The sequence below is a fragment of the Paramisgurnus dabryanus genome, chromosome 19, assembly GCF_030506205.2.
Source record: "Paramisgurnus dabryanus chromosome 19, PD_genome_1.1, whole genome shotgun sequence".
NCBI lineage: Eukaryota > Metazoa > Chordata > Actinopteri > Cypriniformes > Cobitidae > Paramisgurnus > Paramisgurnus dabryanus.
The window spans coordinates 33729931-33750394 of NC_133355.1; the positions used below are offsets into that span (position 1 = coordinate 33729931).

Genomic DNA, 20464 nt, shown 5'->3' on the forward strand with positions numbered 1-20464 from the left:
TTTGGTATTTCTGCACTGCGCACACACAAGTGACGAAGCACGCCACACGTGTACTGCCTTTTTTGTTTGTTTTTCTTAAGCGGCAAGGAAAATCATCAAACTGTTATCAGAAAGGTTGTGTTATCAGGTCCACACATTTCTTGATTTAATATAATCGCAACATTTTGCTGTCATATAGTCGCACAGGCTGACATCGCGATTGCGATTCGATTAATTGTGCAGCACTATTCCACAGCTAGTTAAATCAGTTAAAGTCATTCTACAATACTGGTATAACCCACTCCTTCTCGCATCATACCAACTCGGAAAAGAGCAAGAGGACTCACAGTTAACTATACTTTTCCCACATTACTCACACATTTTATGAAGTGCAACCAGACAACAAGTATGTTACTTTATAGGTGTCACATCTCTTGCATTTACCAGCACTTCTTCAAATTACATGTAGCCATTTTAATCTATACACTTTTAAATATTATGTATGTCTTCTGGAGTAAAATATAAATGCATCTTAACTCTTTCCCCGCCATTGACGAGATATCTCATCAATCAAGAGAAAACGCTTCCCCGCCAATGACGAGTTTTTCCGTCTTTCCGCAATAATAAAATGATCCACTAGGTGGCGCCCTTCCGCAACTTTTTAAACCCGGAAGTATTGCCCTATGGCAAGCGGCTGCATGTCCGTGTCTGTTTTAAAGATCGCTCTGAATGGGATCTCTATGAAAAGTCCGTCACAAAAATGGAATTATCTCTGCTTTTTGCTCAAAATGTGGTGTTTTTGCAGAAACCTACCCATATTCAAAAGCTGATTGCAAAAGAACCACTGAAGGTAGGATGAAACGTTTTTTTTTTGTTTGAAAGCAGAGGGTCTGTTCTTTCATTTGGTATATTGTTTGTTTATATATTTAAAGAAGAACATTTTCTGGAAGACATTAAACTTTTGTGAAAATCATGAAAAACGCTGGCGCTGGCTGGCAACTTTTTTTAAAAACGCTGGCGGTGAAAGAGTTCAAATATAAATGTGCAGGTGCACAGGTATGTACCTGAGGGAACCTGCGGCTCTGGGTGGAGATGAGATCACTGCAATGGTCTGAGAGCGTTGCTCACCAAAGCCCTGAGTCCGGCTGTGAGTGGGTGAAGCCTGTAGTCCACAGAAATCAAACACAGTCAAACATGTTTTTTTTAAATGCATGTTAAGCTTTGCTACTTTCTATACGTTTATTTTTTCACACATCTGTCTGTGGCTGGCATGGTGTGATCACTGAGATGCATGAGTGTGGGTGATGGAAGAGGCTCACATTTCTGTGTGTTTGTAGAAGCACAAAAAACTTCATTCATATGCCTACACACGACATGAGCAACCTAACAGCTCTCGGTATCAAGCTGTATAGTAAAAACAACTGTATGATTTTGTGGGTTCGTAGGGGCTCAGTGCAATAATTCAGGCCATGATAAGTGTTGTGCGTGTGTGTTGATGTAGAGTACGCAGCACAGGATTGTGTGTCTGTGTGTGTGTTTACTCACGGAGGTGCCAGTGAATGTGACGGGTGGGGACTGCCAGGAGATACTGAAACTGCTGCTGGATGGTGTAAAGCCGGTGGAGTTGGTGGAGGGGATGGTGACTGGGGCTGTGGCCTGTGGAGTGACAGGATTGTGTATAATCACACTAGTCTAAAGTCTCTCTATGGCATGGGCTTCAACTACTGTCCTTCGAGGGACAGATTTTAAAATTGTAAATATGATGCAGGCCAAACTTTTACCCCTATTTTTATATATATTTTTACTTTTACCTATTATATATATTATTATTATATATTTTAAAACTTGTTGTTTTTGTTCGTTTTTGTTATAGGTCATATATTAAAAAAGATGCCTTTTTAAAAAAAAAAAGATGCACACATCTTGTATCCAGTATTTTGCTTTTTAATTATTGAAAACTAATTGCAGTTTAACACTGCAAGAGCCAAATTTTAATAGTTCAACTATGAATATTGCACAAAAAAGTGCAAGTGTAAATAATCAACAACACATGTATTTTTGTTTAGCACTATCTGTAATGCAAAGCTCTTAAACTTATTTTGTTTATATATGTTTACATTTCATAAATTGTTACATTTCAAGTATTCACAACATATATTTTCCTAATGCATAAAATTGTACTTCATGTTTTTTTTTTTATATTTTAAAGATATATAGGCTAAACCGCCTTTCAATTGTACGCTTCATTCAGACACGACTGTCTGAGTTCGCCCCCTAGTGGCAGTTGAATTAAATATCAGTTTAATTCGTAAATCTGTGTCAACATGGGAGAGAAGCTCATTCAAGTCTTTAAGTGTTACTGATAAAGTTAAACAAAAAGGGATGAATAATTCTCAACTTGCACACAGTGTTTTAATTGAAACACACTGAAATACATCACTTCCGGTCGGCGTGTCACATGCGGTGTAGTCGCACAAGTTTTTTTTTATGCATTCAAAGCCCAAATTGGATCAGAAAGCAGATGGTTAGCACCTCACGCAGTCCCTTTCCAACTCTCCTTTCGGTTTATCGACCATCATTTGTACAGTGTAAAGGCGGAAAGTTACCATGCTGATTTTAAATCAGATAAAGATAACCGGTGGGCTGGATGAAGATGATTGTAGGACCGCATTTGGCCCACGGGCCACCAGTCGACAAACCCTGCTCTATGGGCTCAAGCGGGGGGGTTAGACTTTAGTTTTAAACATACAGTAAGAGCGACACTCCTAACTTACTTAATAACAGATAGGGTTCAGTGAACTAGCTGTGTATGAGTAATGCTGTCATTAGCGTATCACTATTGTGTTTTGTTTTGAGTTGACCCAGCATGGGCTTTCTTGTGATTTTAGTTTTATTATGATAACATGTTCATGTAGCTCAACTGATATAGCATTGCATTAGCAGCACAAAGACAGTGCGTTTTGATACCAAGGGAATATATATGCTAATAAGTTGATCTAAGTTGGCACATCTGATGTATGTTACTCATGCTGGTTTGTACAGCGTGACCTACAGAATAAACTCAGGTCAGTCATATGGGGGCTTGAATGATCTCAAATGTTTTACTGTAACTTAGGAAGACACAGTGGATGTTGGCACAGATAAAAGAACAATATATAGTTCTTAAATGTCCACAAGCAACTCATTATTATCAGATGGGCGGTACCTGGTAGGCGTGGTCTGTGTGCACTAGGTAGAGTGCACTGGGAGCAGAGCGACTGAGAGGGGTGCTGGGGTTGTTCTCGTTCTTCAGGCCGTTGGTGCTGTCCGGTGATCTCTGGTCCAGAGCTGGTGGAGAGGACAGCACAGACGGGGACACAGGAGACAGACTGCTCAAACCGTCCGCCACAGAGTCGGTGTTCAGCTTAATTTCTGTATAGTAGAAATCCTCCTCACCATCACTGCACTCGGACTCACAATTACGCCTAAAGAGAACACAATGTACCACATTACTATCACTGACTCCTAATTTAATATTTTAAGATATATCCAATACTGTCCGTTTCTCTTGCCCGTTCAAAGAAACAACAATATATCCTCAAAACCCCTTCCCAGCAGTACTGACACTTGCACTGTTTAATTAGACTTTAAACACAGAGTCACATAAATATTCCTTCACCATCTTTTGATCTCGTCTGTCAGCAGTGATAGTGTGACTGTGATAATAATCCTTCAGGCAATAGTCTGCTGTTTTCACACACCGAAAATGTAGCAGCTTGCAGTCTCTTATCTCTCGAAATCAAAGCCGGCAGGCCTCCCTTCTGACACAATGCACACATTGCCGCCTTGCTCCCCCGTGAGCAATGTCCTTTTACCGTAGCCCTGTTCACACAGTTTAGCACTGACAGCCGCATGCTTACAGTGTGGAAATATTGTGTTCACACATTGGGAATAGTGTCTGTCTGTATAAACGAACAACCAAAGTCTATTACTACAACGCAAGGCATGTAAACAGTGACAGTCCCCATGAAATGTGAAAGGATATATAGAAACTGGAATGGTCCAAACGCTGACATTTTCGCATTTAGAAGATATAAGCATTCAGAACGAACTGTATAGTTTGTCAAAAAAGTCAAAAAATGAGATTCAAAAATTTATAAATTGAGAAGTATGCTGTATGGCGGAAGAACGCTTAGTTTGCAGCACTTCGACCTCGGCGCGCAGTAACATCATCACTCCTGACTGCTCCTCCTCTCGCGCAAACATCTGGCAATATTACTGCGCCCCAGTAGCGTAGCTATGGGTGGGCCAAGACCCACCTGCCTATCCAGTAAGGCCTATTAGTTAACCTAATGAGTAAATTATGTTGCAATTATTACTATACTTGACCTATAAAGTAAATCATTTTTTTTAACTATTGTTTGCTATTATGATAAGGAACAAGTTCATTTTGTAAATAGTAGTGCAATAAATAGCGCATTTCGAACAACCTCCCCGCCCCTCCCCACATCATAGAAATGAACACGCAGTTTAAGGCTGACATGTACGGAATAACGAGAGCTGGCGCTGCTTCATTGCCTTAGTCGAAGACCTTCAATGTGAAGACTTTATTACAGCTTGATGGTGTATGAAGGTATATTTGGTGCAAAACAACTGCACACCTGTGACAGTGGAATTTGTATTTGTAGAGATTATCCACACATGTGTATCAGTAAACTTGAAGTCGCAGAGGACGAGATGCAAACTTGTAGATTTTTTTCTTTCCCTCAAATACAACACAACAGTTACACATTCACAAATCCTTCAGTGCAGCTGCACAAATCCCATTTTACAAATCACAGATTAAGAAACTCACAAGCTCACGTTTTTTGCTACAATTGATGCAGTAAATATGGTGCATAACCTACTTGAACGCCTGCATCAAAATATGTGAAGTCACACACAAATTTTGTACATTCGCAAATCAGTTTGTGCATCTGTGCGATGAGACTTGCATGTGTGTACAATTTATTTTTCACAAATATTTTTTTATTTTTTAAAATATTTTCTAGCCCAAACACAAGTACATAAATACAACTGCTTGAATCTGCTGCTACGAGTTTCAAATACTCTTTTTCATGTGCTCTCTCTTCTGCACCAAATATCTCGAGATAAATGGTGCGAAAGTGATTTGTATACCTGTAGGCTTTGGCGAGCACTGTTCAGCACTGCCCACCAGGTGGCGCCCGACACTCACTGAAGCAGAGTTTATTAATTACCACCAATGTTTCAGCAAAGTAAATCGCCTTTATCAAGGTATTATTTTCACCAAGTGGAGAACAATATAAATGGGAGTGCTAATTATACACACATGAAGGTAATTACATACAATACTCCAATGATTCATTAGTAAACAAAATATAAGTTCCATAAATTTCAAACCATCAATATAAGTAGATTAAAAAATACCAAATATGAGATACCAAATGATGTAAGTCCCATTCATTTTTAATATCATAAAACAAATTATTTTATTTTTCAGACTAATTTTTAATTCAAACAGGAGGTGGGGCCATGGAAAGAACGTTTGTGATTTCTTTTGCAAAATAACCTTTTTTTGAAGAAAAATATGTGTATTTAAATCATGCTTTTTCTTCTTATATACTAATTTGGATGATTATTTCTGTCTTTTTGAATCGGGTTACTGAACAACTAAATTCTTTTTATTATTATCTAAACAGTTGTTCTGATTTCTTAACATTTACTTTGGATGCTAACCCAAATCAAATCAGCTTTTTAGACTTGTGGATAGCTCGTAATTGTTTATATAGGGATCCGATTAAAAAACCTACAGCTCGTAATACACTATTGAGAGTGGATTATTATTGTCGTGAGCAGGGCCGTACGCAGGATTTTATAAATACCGAGGTCCATATGTATTTTTTAGGGCATGCACGCCAGGAAAAAAAATCTTATTTCTCTGCTCTACATATATGAATTATAACACATCAGAAAACCAAAGAATCGAATAACTATAGATTTCAAACCATGTCAGTATGCGCAAGACTTGTGTTGTTTATTAGTAAGACATTGAAATAATTATGTTACCATCCTGGGCACTGTCAGTTAAGTAAACATAGGCTAACTGAATATGATCAGTTTAGTGAATTAACCAAAGGCTATCAAGAATTTGTTTATTAAATTCATTCACAAATGCACACACTTATTATACACTTAATATGCTGAAATACAACATCAATATTGCAGTGGCAGAACTAGAATTTTATAAATGGGGTGGCCAAGGCTACTTTAGGGGGTCCATATCCCATGAAAGAAAACGATATGTAATTATTATAATACTTCACATTACCCCATATTAGATAAATATTCTTCTTGCCCTGAATTCCTTACATGCATTATACTAACTGTAAGATACAAACATAATGCAAGGCTGAACTTGCATAATAAACCAATAATAAACCAACTTACTTCAAAGAGCAGAGCTCAGCATTAAGGATTGTTGGCAAAAAAAGATATTTATTTAAAATTAAATATGGATTAATCTTTTTTTATGAAGTTACAGTCAGGACCAGTGAGTTATTTTCTCTTCTTTTGTTATTTAAGTAACTTTAATGACTTCAACAGGTAATGTTTTTTAGACTTTAAGACAGAATGTAATAAAATGTTTACATTCGGAAGACATATTACGGCATAATCAGTAGTTTACTATGATACTCACTAAAACAGTCCGGACCTCAATGGTGGGTACGGCCAAGGTCAAGAGTCCTGTCTGTGTCTGCCCTATTTCCCTCTTGTTTCTTTGTTGCCCCGCCCCCTTTTTTGTTGCCATGGACATTAATTCATACTCCACCCACTGCCCATCTGTTTCCATAGTAATTAATTGTTTCTGTTCTGTCATTGGTTCTTGTCACGTTTAATTACCCTGCCTGTTGATTGCCTGTTTGTCAGCCGTTGTTTTATGTTGGTTGTTTCCTGTCATGTGTTACTGTTCGTATTCTTGCCTGTGCTCCTGTACCTTTTTTTGGATGTAATACACTTAAAAACTGAATTTGGATCCACTCATCTTGCCATGTCTTGCCTTCCTGTGACAGTTATCATCCGTTAACATTGAAGAAAAGTCTTCCTTAAGGTCAAATGTAATATATAAAGTCTAAAAATAATATATAAGGGACCAAATGATTTTATTAAGAATCTTAATGATATGGAAATATCTTTGGGATTCACCCCCAAACAAATACAAGCTTATTTATTTGATAACATGTCACTGTGGTAAATCATATGTAGGAAAAACAAATAGAGAGTATAAAACACACATCACAAAACATCAGAGTGCAATAATATGCAGAAATATGAACCTGGCATCAGCACTGCATTTTGTTGAACTTAATCATCCTATTACTTCATTATTGTATATAGGAATTGAGAGGGAATTTCCATCTAGAACAGGGGCGGCGTTTGCGTATGGCAGGGTATGGCAGTTGCCATACCCTAGCATTCAGACAAAACACCAGAAATCAACAGGCTATAATGAAGCTCATTAAAAATAATGTTAAATATTTTCAGTAGAACATATCTGAACATTGGTAAATCACTAATATGGATAATTTACGCGTGTGCTCGACTTTATGCTATAATACAGGAACCGACATGTGGATGACATCAACGTGCCGCGAGAGCGGTTCAAAAGCAAACTCTTCCGATGATTTCTCGCCTCACCCTCGCGGTACTTTGATGTCATCAACCTGTCGTTGTTGCAGCGCAGCTTGAATTGTGCAGGAGGTCTCATGATGACTGCTGCTGTTGTAATCTTTATTTTCGCAAGTAAACTCCTTTTTTTGTTTTAACATTGAAACAGACTCACGGTTCTCCCCCACACTCGCGCAATGCATATTGCATACATTATTCCAGAAGTAAAATGATTTGTTCTCTGTGGATAAATAAACATGTTCTCTTACACTGGGAAATTGTAGCGCAGTCGAAGTGAATTGTATTTGCGCGCGTTTTTGAATATGGCGACTTGTGAAATAAAAACTGCACGACAACAAAAGGTAAGACTTGTTTTTGCATTTAGCCCTGTTTTACTAAGAGTTTTATTTAGTATTTAAGTCATAGTTGGTTAGCTGGCTGGGTTAACTACGTGTGCTCTATCACATTAAGTCTTTATTGTGTTTTTATAAGTGTTTATTGGCGGCTGTCATGACAAGATTTGTGAAGGGAGGTTACAGTATGTTTTGTTTTGATATTATCTTGTTTTAGTTTATCTGTTGCTGGAGTTGTACTTAGTTAAGAATGACAACATTTAAAAAGCATTTTAAACAACCATGATTTCTATTTTTGTTTTTCATTTATTGCTTCTGCATTGTTTTCAGTAAGTGTACATCCGTGCAATCATAGTATGATTTTATACAGGTTGGTGGAGTATGTACACATATGGATATAATGTGGTTTCATAGATTCGTTATTTGAATGGCCTTCTTGTACGAAGAATTTTTGCCATACCCTAGGTTTTCGTGAAACGCCGCCACTGATCTAGAAGGTGAGGTGAGTTTGACCAATTTTTACTTAGACAGAAGGCCTTTTAGGTATATTAAATGTGAACATTGGCACACATGGTTTAAAAGTAGATTTTGATTTGGGTTGTTTTTATAGGTATTATGATATTAAAAATGAATGGGACTTACATCATTTGGTATCTTATTTAAATGTAGGCCTATGTGTGTATTTGCTGCTTGTATTTTTTAATCTACTTATATTGATGGTTTGAGATTTATGGAACTTATATTTTGTTTACTAATGAATCATTGGAATATTGTATGTAATTACCTTCATCTGTGTATAATTAGCACTCCCATTTATATTGTTCTCCACTTGGTGAAAATAATACCTTGATAAAGGCGATTTACTTTGCTGAAACATTGGTGGTAATTAATAAACTCTGCTTCAGTGAGTGTCAGGGGCGCCACCTGGTGGGCAGTGCTGAACAGTGCTCGCCAAAGCCTACAGGTATACAAATCACTTTCGCACCATTTATCTCGAAATATTTGGTGCAGAAGAGAGAGCACATGAAAGAGAGTATTTGAAACTCGTAGCAGCAGATTCAAGCAGTTGTATTTATGTACTTGTGTTTGGGCTAGAAAATATTAAAAAAATAAAAAAATATTTGTGAAAAAAAAATTGTACACACATGCAAGTCTCATCGCACAGATGCACAAACTGATTTTGCAAATGTACAAAATTTGTATGTGACTTCACATTATTTGATGCAGGCGTTCAAGTAGGTTATGCACCATATTTACTGCATCAATTGTAGCAAAAGATGTGAACTTGTGAGTTTCTTAATCTGTGATTTGTAAAATGGGATTTGTGCAGCTGCACTGAAGGATTTGTGAATGTGTAACTGTTGTGTTGTATTTGAGGGAAAGAAAAAAAATCTACAAGTTTGCATCTCTTCCTCTGTGACTTCAAGTTTACTGATACACATGTGTGGATAATCTCTACAAATACAAATTCCACTGTCACAGGTGTGCAGTTGTTTTGCACCAAATATACCTTCATAATATGGTGCACCCTTTAACATTTACCGTTGAGGATTCTGAACATGAGGTGTTGGTTTAGCAGCTAAAAAAAGAAAAGTCTTTCAAGATAACATTTGCGCCCAATTTTGCACCCATGAGCCTTCTGGTCTGAAATCGAGTTGTGTTCAGGCGCATTGTTGGTACGTTGCTATTTTGAGGCAAAAAAAAATAGCCCACGCCACTCACCAAATAAAACCTGCTCTAAAGTCAATGGAGCAATATTGTTTCTGTTATTTAATGAGCGCATTAGTAATGCGCCTATAAACGGGACGACAACGCGCATTGGCTTATCACACATATGGATGCGCAGCAGCACACAAACGTTTAAAATATGAAAAATCAAAGGATTAAAATATAAAAGATTATTATTGATTGTCTTGGACATAAATGAGGACCGATTATGAGACGTTAGAAGGCGTAAAGAGCTGCTTCACATGTAGCCTGGTAAGTAATTAAATGTTTTGCTTTAAACAAATGCAAATAATGCATTTATTTAGATTTTTTTAATGCTATCCCACAGATTTATTATTTATGATGACTTTCCACCTGTGGATAAATGCTTAAATTTCAAAACACCCACAGCGCTGTTCTAGTGCTGAAACTGCACATTTGTAAATTCTTTATCTCCTGTTTGTTACAAATAAACTATTTTTACAGTACAAACCTTTTCTTGCATATTTGTTAATTATTCTTTGAGGTTACACTGATCATGTAAGCTGTCCATACATTTACAACAGTTAAAAGCCTGCTATTTTTACTTCCATGACTGAAAAAAAAATGACTTTTAAAGGTTTAAATACAAAAAAAATTACTATTTAAAATATTTTTAAAGTACAAAGCTTTTCTTGTATGTTTGTAAAATATTCTTTGAGATAACACTGATCATCTGGGCTATCCATACATTTACAGCAATTAAAAGCCTGCTATTTTTATTTCCATGACTGAAAGAAAACGACTTATAAAGGTTTTAACACCAAAAAATAACAATTCATTACAAATAAAAACAACGCAATTTTTTAATATCAATCTAAAACTGGTGGTCTTCTTAGTTTTTTAGTTTACAAATTCTGCCAAAATAGGGAATCGGGATGGCACCAGCGCAACTGGCTTTTAAAGGGGATGAGAGATGAGACTCTTATTGGTTTATTGCACATTGCGCTTAGATTGTTAAAATTGGGCCCATACAGGCTTTTGTTCTTATTAAACGGTGATATTTTGAAGCTGGTGTAGTTGTATGATTGTATATTTTGATAACAGATGCGTTTTCGGCTAGGCCTACCTGATTTTCTCTGGGCGCACCCACATTGTGAATCCTGGCTACGCTAGTGCTGCGCCTGAGGTCGAAATACTGCAAACTACAGTAAGGGGCTAATCACACCAACCGCGCTTTTAACGCTTCGAAACGCAAGGCGCGACACGGCTTTTTATATTGCTAAGCAACCACCGAGTCAGCTGTCTTGTCAAATAAATATTGAAGCATAAGCGCTCTTTTGCTGTTAACTGTCATATTAGCAGAAACTTTATAAAGAGGACGCTTGCTCTGACCTTGTTTGAGGATGAGAGGTGCACAAACAAGCAGGAGAGAGTGAGCGAGTGGAGTCCGGTTCTTCAAAGCAACTATATTCGATTGGACAATGGAAAGACGCGAATGACGTTGGGTGCTTCTCTCAGCGTTCCTTCAAAGGCGCGTGCTGCGGCCGGCGGCAAAAACCGCAAGGCGCTCAGCACGCATAAACAGCGCGCAAACGCTCCCTGCCCATAGAATATCATTCAAAAAAGGTGCCTGCAACTGCCATAAACGCTTTTGGTGTGACTGGCCCCTAAGTGCTCTTCCGCTATTACAATATAGTTCGCATTTTTTATCCGATTAAAATCTCCATGTTTTTTTTTGTGCCACCATACTTACTTGTGTAACATTAGGTTACTTGCGTAACCCCGGTTCTCTGAGAACAGAGCGAGGTATCTCACTATGGGAAACGCCCCCAGGCGTGACAGACTATGGAAGCACCAATTACACCACGTCTGTCCGAAGGACAGACCAATCACAGCTCAAAACGAAGTATCCACCCCCTTCCTATATATATAGCTGTGATACCTGAGAACGGCATTCTAAGCATGCTCTTCCCCCGTGTGATGCGAGTAGGGAAGTTTGGTGAGATACCTCGCTCTGTTCTCAGAGAACCGGGGTTACGCAAGTAACCTAATGTTCTCTTTCAAACAATCGCTCGGTATCTCACTATGGGAATGATATGGCCAACTCCCGAAACGCATACTTTCCGAAGCCGCCGAACAGACGTGGCAAGAACCAAAGACAACCTTTAACTCTCCCCAGAGCCAACATTTAGAACTGCATGAGCCACAGACGGCGCAGTGACATCCAGACGGTAAAATCTGATAAATGTATGAGGGGAAGCCCAGCTTGCCGCTGCGCAAATATCTCCTACCGAAATCCCCTTAAACAACGCCCAAGAGGTAGCCATACCTCTTGTGGAGTGAGCTCTTAAGCCCGCCGGGGAATGAAGACCTGTAGATGTATAGGCCAATTCAATCGCCTCTACCATCCAATGGGAAAGACGTTGAGAGGAGATCGGCTTACCCTTACATTGGTTGGCCCAGGAAACGAACAATTGATCATTCTTTCTGAAGGATCGTGTCCTATTAACATAATAGCGTAACGCTCGCACAGGACATAAAGTGTGCAATTTTTTCTCCTCCTCCGAAGAAAAAGGAGGGGGGTAAAAGGCACGCAACTCCAAAGCAGAGCAATTATAGGCTGAATCGCTGACTTTGGGAACGAAAGCTGGGTTAGGCAGCAGTGTAGCCTTGCTGTGATCAAGACTAAAATTCAAACACGTCCGATGAACCGACAAGGCATGTAATTCACCTACTCGCTTAGCCGAGACTAAAGCCAGTAGTAAAACCGTTTTTAGAGATAGGATTTTAATATCTACACTCTCTAAAGGTTCAAAAGGAGCTCGAGTTAGGGCGTTAAGGACCATGGACAAGTCCCAAGATGGGACCAGATGTTTAGATACTGGTCTCAAACGTCTCACTCCCTTCATGAAACGGCATATAAGAGGGTGCCGCCCCACCGAAACTCCCTCAAAGCCTACATGACAAGCCGAAATAGCCGCCAAGTAAACTTTAATAGTAGAAAACGCTCTACCACCATTCATTAAGCTTTGTAAGAAGCATAGAACATCTTTCACCGCGCATAGAAAAGGAATAACTCCTTTACTCGTACACCAGTCCTCAAACACACGCCACTTAAGGTCATAGAGTGAGCGTGTCGAAGGGGCTCTAGCGCTTTGTATAGTGTTAATAACCTCTTGCGGGAGCCCGATTGCGTTTAGATTTAACCTTTCACGTGCCAGACCCAAAGATTGACTCGTTCCGGCTGTGGGTGAAAAATTTGCCCCCCCGCTTGTGACAGCAGGTCCCGGCGTAACGGAAGCGGCCAGGGCTCTCCCTGGAGGAGCTGAACAATCTCCGCCAGCCATGGTCTCCCCGGCCAATGAGGGGCTATCAGAAGAAGGGATAATGCGTTTTCTCTTACTCTTTCTAGGGTGGGAGAAATTAGACTCAGAGGTGGGAAAGCGTATAGCAACACGTTCGGCCACGGGTGCGCTAGCGCATCCACACCCAAAGGCGCATTTTCGTCCCTGAGAGAGAAATACAGCGGACACTTTGCGTTTTCCCGCGAGGCGAAGAGATCTACGGCAGCTCTGCCGTAAATCCCCCAAATCTGATCCATCACCTGAGGGTGGAGCACCCAATCTCCGTATAACGGGTTGCCCCTGGACAGGAGATCCGCCCCCCTGTTGAGGACTCCCGGTACGTGCGTCGCGCGCAGCGAGCTGAAGTGCGCAGCGCTCCATACAATCAGTTTGCGCGCTAGATTGTGAAGCTGTAATGATCGCGTTCCCCCCTGGCGATTGATGTAAGCCACCACTGTCGTATTGTCTGTCCTGACCAGAACATGAAAGCCTTCCAAAAATGGAAGAAAATGTTTTAGTGCCAGGAAGACTGCCATCAACTCCAACATATTTATGTGAAGTTCGCAAAGCCGAGGCGTCCAGCGACCGTTCACCGATCTGCCCTGAAAAACAGCCCCCCAGCCTGAAAGGGATGCATCCGTTGTCACTACTTTCCTTAGTGACACGCCCCCCAAGGGAACCCCCGTCCGGAGTAGACTGGGATCTCTCCACTGACGGAGAGCTGTCACACACTCTTCGCGTATTCTCACTCTGCGAGCAAGGTGCCGACATGAACACAGACCTCTCGCTGCCACCCAACGCTGAAAATCTCTCATTTTCAGCAGTCCTAGCGGAACCACGGCCAGCGACGAAGCCATCATGCCCAAAAGGCGCAGACAGGTCCTGAACGATACCAAATTCCCTAATCGAAATAGGGCGAGGCACTGATAAAATGCTATTATCCTTCTTTCCGAAAGCATAGCGCGGTAAGCCACAGAGTCTATTCGCAGACCCAGATACTCTATCTCCCGGGATGGAATCAACTGACTTTTGGCATAGTTGATTCTGAACCCCAGATTCATCAGATGAGACGTGAGCATCTCTGTGTCCCGTTCCGCGCGCTCCCGTGAGTGAGCGCATATCAGATAATCGTCCAGATAGGCATAAATTCTGAGCCCCCTTTGTCTCAGCGGTGATAACGCTGTTTCCATGCATTTGGTGAATACCCGGGGAGCGAGGCTGAGCCCGAACGGGAGAGTAACAAATTCGTACACTTCGCTCTGAAAGGAAAACCTGAGATATTTCCTGTGTGCGGGATAGATGCTTATATGAAAGTAAGCATCCTTGAGATCGATTGCGGTGAACCAATCGTCCCGGCGGATAGCGCGTGTAAGTGCTGCTACCGTGAGCATTCTGAATTTGTACTTCCTCAAGTGTTTGTTTAAAACACGCAGGTCCAGTATCGGGCGCAAACCCCCGTCTTTCTTTGGGATTAGAAAATAACGGGAGTAAAATCCCTTCTGAGTTTCCCCCACTGAAACTCGTCTTATAGCTCTTTTTTCTAACAGGGAGGATATTTCCGTTTCTAACACCCGTGCTGAATCCCCCTTCGCTACAGATGCTATGACTCCGTTGAACGGAGGAGGTTTCCTCGCAAACTGAAGCCTGTAGCCCTTGGTTACAGTTGAAAGGACCCACGGGTGCGCTGAACACTCTCTCCAAGCCTGCTGAGAACGAGCCAGCGGGTTCTGCTGAACCGGGTCCATAGATGGAGTGCTGGCGCCCTCTAGTGGACAAAGAGAAAATCGGCCGTGCTCTGTGTGACTCAGAGACCGATTTATGTCTTGGTTCATAGTTATTATTTTGTTTTTGTCTCCCTGCGCCCTCGGCATTGAGCCTGGATGCGACAGAGAATTTTTTATTTGCATGGAACCCAGGGGATAAAGTGCTTTGTGACAATACACTTGTGAACTTGTGCTTGTGCTCAACAGACCACGCTTTACTGGTGGTTGAGAAAACTGCACTGGAACTTGTTGGAACATAGTGTGTCGAGGGGAAACTGAACTGGCCTGAACACAACTTTGAACCATATTCACGCCCAAATTGCACATCTTCCGCTTTTTTGCGGGTGGGGGAACAAATGCTGTGGGCTCGGGAGAGTACATCGCAGAAAACCCTTGGTGCTGCCCGTCTCTCCCCTGCTGAAATTGCGTCCTAGGTATCCCTCCTCTTTTTATTGGAGGGGTTAGAGGACTTAGACTTCGCAGCCGCCGCTGCGAATGACTGTTTTACCCACGGTTTAGCGTTTGGAGCGGCGGGGGGTCGAGCCGTCTGCTCCGTGTTCTGGGGTTTCGTCGTCCTGGACGCATTGAAAAATCTTCTGTCCTGCGTCTGAGGAGTCGGACGCGGGGGAGGAGGAGGACGTGGTGGCCTTTTGCGAGGTAGACATATGTCAAACGCTTCGCCCTCTTTCTTCTGGAGGTCGCATTTCTGCTTCATCGCCGCAACAGCCGAGCCGAACAGTCCGGAGGGATCCACAGGAGCGTCGAGAAAATCCAACTTCTCCTTATCCCCCACGCTCGAGAGGTTTAGCCACAACGACCTCTCGCCTGCAACGGCTAGCGCCATGGTGCGGCCGCAACTTTGCACTGCGCCCCGTGAGGTGCGCAAATTGAGATCTGTAATGTTGCAGATCTCTTCCCAGATTGACGGGTTCGGATTGCCGGCGTCCATCTGAGTGCCTAGCTCCTCTAACAACTCGGCTTGATAGGCTGTCAACAATGAAGTGACATTTAGCGCCCGCACCGCTAGTCCCGAGGATTTGTACATTTTCTGATACATGGAAGCGGTGAAGCGTTCCATTTTTCCGGGGAGGGAGGGACTAGCAGATGAGAGAGTGGTCCGCCTGTTTGGGTGCAGGTGGTGAGCCACTGACTGCTCGACAGCGGGAGGGTTAGAGAGCCCCAGACCTTCCATCTCACTAACATCGAGAGATGCGTAACCTTTAACGGGCACGCGGTGAGAGAAAGGTTTGTCCCACGATCGTTTCATCTCCGCTACACACGCTGGTAAAGCAGGAAGCAGTTGTTTCGCCGGTGGAAGACGAGCGGGGAGTCTTTTGCCGTCGTAGATGTCACGCTTAACTCCCGGATCCCCAGGAGTCACGGGCCAGTCAATCTTAAGCCTGGCTGCCGCACGCTTACAGACTTCCACGATGTCACAGTCAACTACTGTCGACGCTATGTCGCCGCTTTGCGCGCTCGCGGGCCTAGACGCCTGAGCTGTGGACAGGATAGCATCATCTTCCTCGTCATCTGGCTCATCTCGGAGAAGGCGAGCTAACATCTCCTCGTCCTCCTCCTCGTCGTCCCCCTCCACCTCGTCGCCCTCCGCAAGAAGGTGGTCGAAAAGCGGCGTAAACTCGGGTGACTCTAAATCCATAATATCCCCCCACGAAGAAAGATTCCGTGGGGAAGAGGGTCGAGCCCCCTTAGCAGATGGAGGGACGGAAGAGAGAACCGGATCCTCCTTGGAAGATGCTACCACCCTGAGTCGTCTCTCTAAGATCCTGGCCGGCATTGCACGGCAGTGCGCGCAACTCTCCGCATCCGCTAGCGCGGCCTGAGCGTGCTTGACACCCATGCACGCGATACACATCGGATGCGAATCCCTGCCCGAGATCATAAATCCACAAGCTGCTGGACACGAGCGCGAGGAAGCAGGTTTCGCATTCTCCGTAACGGTCTTCGACGCCGACATGGTGAGTAAAAGTGATTCTAGCTCGCCTTAACGCGTTAGCCAGAATAGAAAACTCAGTAACGAGTAAATATCCAAATAGAACGAACTGCACTGCGTTCGGCAACGTAACCTTGACGGCACGTTAGTGAACTGATAGCAGGTCAGGTGCTGAAAAGAAAGTCTTCACGGGGAAGAGAACAAGAATGCCGTTCTCAGGTATCACAGCTATATATATAGGAAGGGGGTGGATACTTCGTTTTGAGCTGTGATTGGTCTGTCCTTCGGACAGACGTGGTGTAATTGGTGCTTCCATAGTCTGTCACGCCTGGGGGCGTTTCCCATAGTGAGATACCGAGCGATTGTTTGAAAGAGAACTACTCCTGTAACAGTCTTTAAATATGAAAAACATGGAAGTGTTTGGCGGCTTCTAAATTCATCCCTGTTTGGATCCTAAGGAATGAATGGGGCTAGACTAAATGCTAACACATTCACGATGCGCTGTTTAAAGATTAAGTGCACACATTGAAAAAAGAAAGGGATGTATTAATGTGTCTAAGTTGAGGTAAGAACACAGTAAAAAATTGAAAAACAGTGGCGTTTTCCTTTAAGATATTAATATAAAACAACAAATCCATTACATTTTATTAAAAAGTGATTACAGTATGTAGAGACAGCCAAAAGAGACTGTTAACTAAAGTTGGCATGTTAAGCGTTTTTTAACTCACAAAGCATTGTTTTTATATGTTCAACGTCATTTTTTTTCCATAATAGTTTGACAGTAATGGGAATTTTACACCGTACGTTTTACAATCGCCACATACTTCCGGTTTCTGTTTGTTGAATGGTCTGACTAGTGTTTAAACTAATCTCTGGAATAAATACCTCATTGAAAATAACACATGTTTTGGTTTCCTAAATACGAGGTAAGACGGCGATCATGGATCACTGCTATGTGAAGGTAGGTTTGGCAGCCAATCTGTAGTTAAGATTTGTATACATTATATTGATACGCTTTAGCTATGATATGAACTAAGGTAGTCTACTTGTTGTTATCAGAAATAAACTACTCTAAAAGGACTCTGTTTTTATTGATTCTTTGCAAGTGTGTTCCACGAAAGCCATTTGTTTATGTTGTTACTGCTAAAACCGTCTATACAAAATGTATTGCTTCAAAGCAAGCATGTTTGAAAAAAGTCCTTTCTTTAGATTTGGAAACCACCGATACACTCCCGTGATGTGCATCTCTACAACTTACCCAAGGTGGACGGTTCGAATATGCCTCTGGATCCCAGCAGCCGTACTCAAGACCTTCCCACAGTTCTTCCACAGACACTTGAACATCACCTTCATGGAGTTCTGTCAGAGAGACACAGTGTGAACGTAAGCAACATCATCTCTTCACCCCTATCTGACACAGGTATTCTCTCTTTCTTTTCATTAAACACAGAGACCCACATCTTCTTCTGATGTCTCTTATGGTCTGCTCTGAGGCTCATAATTGGCTGTCGGTGAGAGTGACTCAATGGTGCAGTCAGTGTTCAAGAGCTCATGCTATTTTTCACACAACATGTCTGCATTCATTAAAGAATTGTCATTTGTGAACTGCACTCGAATCGCTCGTGACTAAAGATGAAAGTCTTATCTCTTGACGTATGGTTCTCGACGATGGCTGTCGCGTCACGTGTTAGCGTGTTTACAGTTGTCAGGATGTTCATTTCATTTTCACTTTATGGTCATTGTGCTGGCTTGTCAAACAAAGCAACTTCTTTCTGATTAATCGGCCCGTCGTGTCCCTGGATGACTCAATGTCAATTCCCTGTGCTGTGAAGCAGCTTCTAATTAATAACACAACTCAAAGCAGCTGCTGGTTTATTTGTGTTGAAACTAACTCGGTAGAAGTCGGCTGAAGGTCGTGGTGCAACCAATTTTTCTTCATTTTGGAAAGAGAAACACTGAAATAATAAAATGTCTGCATCTGCTAAATGAATAACTTAAGCATCTAAATCAAGTATCTGCTAAACTGATAAAGGTAAACTACTATCATTGGTTTTTGTATATGGTACTAGTAATACCATGTTTTTGGGGGCATATTATGATGGCAAATTAATATATCATCATGGTATTATTATTATGATACAACTATAATGATCCCTGCTAAAAAAAACAAGACACCATCACAGAAATTCTATTGGTTTTATTGGGAATTGTATTGGTTCTAATGGAATATGGCCAAAAAAACACACTACAGTGTAGTGGTTTTAATGGTAAAAGCTAATGGTTCCTATTGGTATTTTAAATGGAAACCATTAGAATTTTCTGTAATGGTTTTATTGTATTTCAGCAGGGATTACTACTCCTAAGGGCCAGATTTACTAAATGCAGCAAACCAGCGCAAGAGCACAATTCCAAAAACGCACCGATGGGAACGCTTTACTAAAAAAGCGCAAAATAAATAACACAGGTGCAACAGCTGATTTCTATAATGACCAACGCTATTTAATAAGAGCAGCACCACGGACATCACAGCTGAAAATGCAAGGCAAAGAAGCCATAGGACATGGCCAAGATTTACAAAAAGTGACTTCTGCTAGTGACCTCTTTTATTTCCTGCAGCCCACAAAAAATAACATATATTTTTGAATAATACGTTCCTCTGGCATTCAAAATAAACTTTTATGTGTTAAAAATCCTCTGTCTTGTACCACATGCTCTCTTATGCCTCTCCAATTGCAGCCAATTCAAGCACAAAATGATTTAAAGCAACACCAAAGAGTTTTTTTTTTGGTAATGGACAATTCCGCTTCTAACCTGTAGGGAGAGCAAAGAGCAAAAACTCTTTAGTGTTGCTTTAAGACATACTTTTTGCCGTTAAATAATGGCACAAATACCAGTCATAACACACGCAAACGTAAGTAAATTGCATTGCGTGAATCATTAAAATAATCTCCTCCCAAAATGTTTGCGTCTAAAAACTCCTAGAAAAGCATATGTGACAAAAATAACTAGACCACACCTTTTCAGCGCTAATGATCCACTGTGCGTCTTTAGTAAATCCAGACAGTCTCATTTAATGCCAAAATGATGGTTTGTGCTGGCGCAAGCTGTTAGTAAGTCTGATCCTTAATTTCTTACACACTAAGAACATGTATAACATGTATAGCATACATCTACATATTATTTTCAGCATAGTCTTTAAAATATCCACATATTGATTAGGTTGTTATCGATGTAAGGCTGATAACATAAAGCAACAAGGTGATGACAAACAGCAGCACTGGAATCCTGAGAAAGGACAAAGAAAATGATTCATTTGAACAAAGTGACTGAATCTGTGAGGCATCTGACATTAGCCTGATGAATGGGCAGATGTCTGTAAGCGGCCTGGTATACAGCTAACTTGCCTTTGTAAGAACAAGTAAATTGTCTTTGAACACAGCATTGCCAATTTAAGTTAATGGCAGCTCAAAAATCCAATCTCAAATGAAAAGCATGAAATTGATATGCGTTTAATAAGCCTCTACCATGCTTATATTATATTATATCAGCTGGTTTTACTTCAGGACTCAAGATTTCATATTAATCTGACATCAAGTGACAGCTCGAGAACCAAGACTGTTTATCCTATCAAATTATGACATGCATAAAATTGTATAATCATATAAATGGTCAAACACTGAAATGAAAAGGAATTATCACGAAAATTGATTATTTCACTTA

At 41.2% G+C, this 20464-nt stretch overlaps 1 protein-coding gene across 4 annotated transcripts in view; it reads right to left on the bottom strand.

Annotated features, from left to right (window-relative positions):
• Positions 1 to 20464, bottom strand: part of znf704 (zinc finger protein 704) — an 80090-nt gene that overhangs the window by 9104 nt on the left and 50522 nt on the right. For 3 of the 4 annotated variants that reach the window (XM_065290849.2, XM_065290848.2, XM_065290847.2), the window contains exons 5-8: positions 18003 to 18103; positions 3185 to 3443; positions 1525 to 1635; positions 1044 to 1141 (exon numbers count right to left, since the gene is read on the bottom strand). In XM_065290849.2, coding sequence (XP_065146921.1) covers positions 1044 to 1141; positions 1525 to 1635; positions 3185 to 3443; positions 18003 to 18103 — 569 coding nt within the window. The remainder of the gene's footprint in view (positions 1 to 1043; positions 1142 to 1524; positions 1636 to 3184; positions 3444 to 18002; positions 18104 to 20464) is intronic. The other variant, XM_065290850.2, reaches the window with a different exon arrangement.